This window comes from Acanthisitta chloris, unplaced genomic scaffold (genome assembly GCF_000695815.1).
Source record: "Acanthisitta chloris isolate BGI_N310 unplaced genomic scaffold, ASM69581v1 scaffold809, whole genome shotgun sequence".
In the NCBI taxonomy this organism is placed as follows: Eukaryota; Metazoa; Chordata; class Aves; order Passeriformes; family Acanthisittidae; genus Acanthisitta; species Acanthisitta chloris.
The window spans coordinates 64,696-68,302 of NW_008690608.1; the positions used below are offsets into that span (position 1 = coordinate 64,696).

General features: G+C 41.5%; 1 protein-coding gene across 1 annotated transcript in view; it reads left to right on the forward strand.

Annotated features, from left to right (window-relative positions):
• The window catches only part of BLVRA (biliverdin reductase A), a 29,122-nt gene extending 27,946 nt beyond the window's left edge, over positions 1–1,176 (forward strand). Inside the window, exon 7 of the mRNA XM_009081860.1 lies at positions 730–1,176. Coding sequence (XP_009080108.1) covers positions 730–1,003 — 274 coding nt within the window. The 3' untranslated portion in view covers positions 1,004–1,176. The remainder of the gene's footprint in view (positions 1–729) is intronic.
• Positions 1,177–3,607: the final 2,431 nt, after the last annotated feature.

The window sequence follows — 3,607 nt, forward strand, 5'->3', positions numbered from 1 at the left end:
AGGCTGTGGCTATCATGTTGGCATAAGACAGGGCTCTGCTCTGATTAAGAAGGATGTGCTTGAGAGTCTAGGTAGCTGAAACAGGAAAAATTGTCATCTTCTGGTATAACCTTTAGGATCAATTGAGTGGTCCTAGCGAAGAGAAAGAAATATTTTAATGGTTCAGAGAGTTTGGACACTTATGTCTGCCTGAGTGAACTTGCCACCTGTCCAGCTCATCCCAAAGGACTGGGGTTCAGTTTGCACAGTAGCTCCTGGATCACTAATATGTACCTCAGCAACCTGAATTTATTCTTGCTGGAGGAATGACTAGACATTGGGGGCCTCGTGAGTTTAGCTGTGGCTGAATCATGTACAAAATATTGGGATACTTAACCGCACTTTTCATGCAAGTCCACAAACAAACATTAAACTTCCCTCTTCCCTGTGCGATAGTGTTGCTGGCTTCGCTTTTTGCACAGGGAAAACAAAGCTGGAGAGAGCTTAGATGGTGTGCTTGAAAGTCATGGCACGAAGCAGTGGCAGAGTTAAGACTATTACCTGCTGTTGAGCTCTGTAACTACAAGGCATGTTGGTCAGAATATGTTGCCTGAATATGCAATGACTTAAATTTAAAACTGGTGCATTTATTAGAGCATTTTCTGTAAATGCTGAAAAAAAAAAGCAGAAACTAGAACTGTTGGCTCCATTTATTCATAAATAATCTTTTCCTCTGTTCTTCCACACTAGACCTCTGACTTGGATTGAAGAAAGGGGACCAGGGATGAGACGTGAGAAGAAAATCAACTTCTGTTTCACAAGTGGTTGCCTGGAGAACTTCCCTCAAGCCCCAAGGTCTTCTGTGGGCCTTTTCATGCAGGATCAGAACCTCTTTGCCAAAAAACTGCTGGGCCAGATATCCAAGGAGGAGCTGGCAGCTGAGAAATGGCGAATTTTGCGATGTCTTGACCTTGCCGAGGTGATCCAACAGTACTGTGAAGAGCCAGAGAAAATCTATTCCTGAGACTGCTCTTAGGGAAGGAAGAACATGGCAAACAGAAAAGTTGCAGGGCTAGAACTCACTGTTGCCATCAAGCAGTTGCTATTTCTGTTTAATTATCTTCTTTTTGGCTACTTGTGATTTCTAGGTTCTCCAGGTGGGCTGGAGAGCCTGGGCTATACCCTGTGCCTTCTGGTTTGCACCAGAACAAAGCAGCATTCCCCTGTTCTGATGCATTGCTGTCCTTCCAGGTAGATAGGAACCTAGGAACAACAAGCTTTCCTGTGATTCAGTTGGAAATACCCCTGAGAGCAGATCCTGGAGGACTGTAAATACTATATATAATTTTCCCTGTTAAGGTGTATCACCCCCACCAGCCAGTTCTGAAAATGAGATTTGGCTCAATAGTATTCATTTCTAGGAAGAAATTATTAGCTAGAATGAAGTTCTAGTTGAATTTTCCACCTCTTTACTTGACATGCAGAACTTGTGCCACTACAGTCCTGACCTTTTCTTCCTGGTGCCCTGAATTATTCTGTGTGTTTGCTCTAGTTGGTAGTTGTGCCTGTTATGTCTGGCAGTTTTGTGTGTGTGGTTTGTTTTGGGGTTTTTTGAGGGTTTGGTGGGTGTTCACACTGGAAGTCATCTGCCTTCAAATCGAATCTGTATTCATATCAAACCAGAATAAAAGAAAGGTCTTGTCTTTTGATAGATACCATGTTGAGTTCATTCAATTTCTATGGTGCTCTGTGCCAACATAGGAGTCTTTTCCCAGCAGAGATTAGGAACATGCATTAAACTAATGCATTGCCTGCCTGCTTTCTGCTGAATCTAAATATTTTTCTTTTGTTATACTGGAAGCAGCATATTATTGTCCTTCATTTCTGTTCTGCATCTTAATTCAGCATGTGAATGGATCACAGCAAAAAGTAATAAATGTCCTCCCTTTAATAAAATAATAACTAATGTGCTCCTGAAAACACTGAAATTCATTAGGAAAAGTGATAAATTTAGAATAGAACAGTAGAAAATGGAGCAATTTGCAAATATAGCCATGTGGTTATGTTGTGGTTCAATGCCAGTGGGCAACTAGGCACCATACAGCTGCTCACTTAGTGTAGCTCAGTGGGATGGGGAAGAGAATCACAAGGGTAATAGTGAGAAAAAAAAATAGTTTGAGATAAAGACAGTTTAACAGGTAAAGCAAAAGCTTCACGTGCAAGCAAAGCAAAACAGGGAATTCATTCACCACTTCCCATGGGCAGGCAGTTGTTTGGTCATCCCCAGGAAATCAGGGCTTCAGCACACATAATGGCTACTTGGGAAAACAAATGCCATCACTCTGTACGTCTCTCCTTCCTTCTTCCTCAGTTTTATGTACTGGGCATTATGCCATATGGTATGGAATAACCCTTTGGTCAGTTGGGGTCAGGTGTCCTGGCTGTGTCTCCTACCCAAGTCTTGTGTATCCCCTGCCTACTTGCTGGTGGGATGGGGCAAGAAGCACAAAAGGTCTCAAGCCTGTGCAAGCACTGCTTAGCAATAGGTTAAACATCCTGTGTTATCAATGCTGTGTTCAGCACAAATCCCAAACATAGCCTCATACTAGCTACTGTGAATCAAATTAACTCTACCCCAGCCAAAACCAGCACAGGTTATAGCATACAACACTTGTGGGAATGGGTCTTCAGCATTTTAACTGTAGTCACAAGATCACATATGAAAACATTATCATGTCCCTAAAGAAGCATTTAAATTTTAGAAGCCTAAACACTGAACAAAATCTATTAACAAAATCTCTGGTTGCCTTCTACTTTATAATTACAGCATCTGTTGGTGCTATATTAATATTGCAGCAAACAGCAGTCTGTGCAGTTATTCTTTCAAACCACAACCATCTTTTTTTTCCCCCACATTATCACTTGGGCAATTATTTAGTAAGGGAGCATATATATTGTGAATGTATACATAATTACAGCCAGTCAATACTGATGGAAAAAATCTTCCTTTGGCTAAATTGTGTTCATTCAGAAGCTGTATACAATACTCTTAGTTGGAAACAAGGAAGAAAAGTCTGTATATTTTCTCCTAAATCAGTCAGATTTTAGGTGTGAGTGGAGCTTGATGTGTGAATTAATTCTGCATGTGAAATTTGTTTAAATCTACCCTATCTGTTAAAATCGGTGAAAACCCTTTTATTGCCCTGAATGGATTGAAACCCATGTGTGTTAGTAGCAGATTTGTGCAGGCAGATCACCCAAATGGACACCTTACTGAGCATTCACAGGGACTGCTGTACCAATGTGATGGACATTACCTGGTGCTGTATGAGGAGAGGAAAGTGGATTTTGGCAAAATGCAACAAGTCTATTTAGGATTAGAATGAAATTGGAATCTTCTGTGTATGTCTGTCTGCTATGTATGACAGCCTGTGAAAGGTCCTCTTTCCTGACAAACTCCTCACCTGTGAATATGGGGTAAATGCCACTTGTTTACATGCAAATTCACAATGGGTAGCTGGGGTTAAGGGATGGGAGGGCAAAGGGAAGGGAGATTCACACATCTCTAGGCATCAAAATTAGCCACCACATCTCCCTGAGAGCACTCTGCAGTGGCTGGTGAGAACAG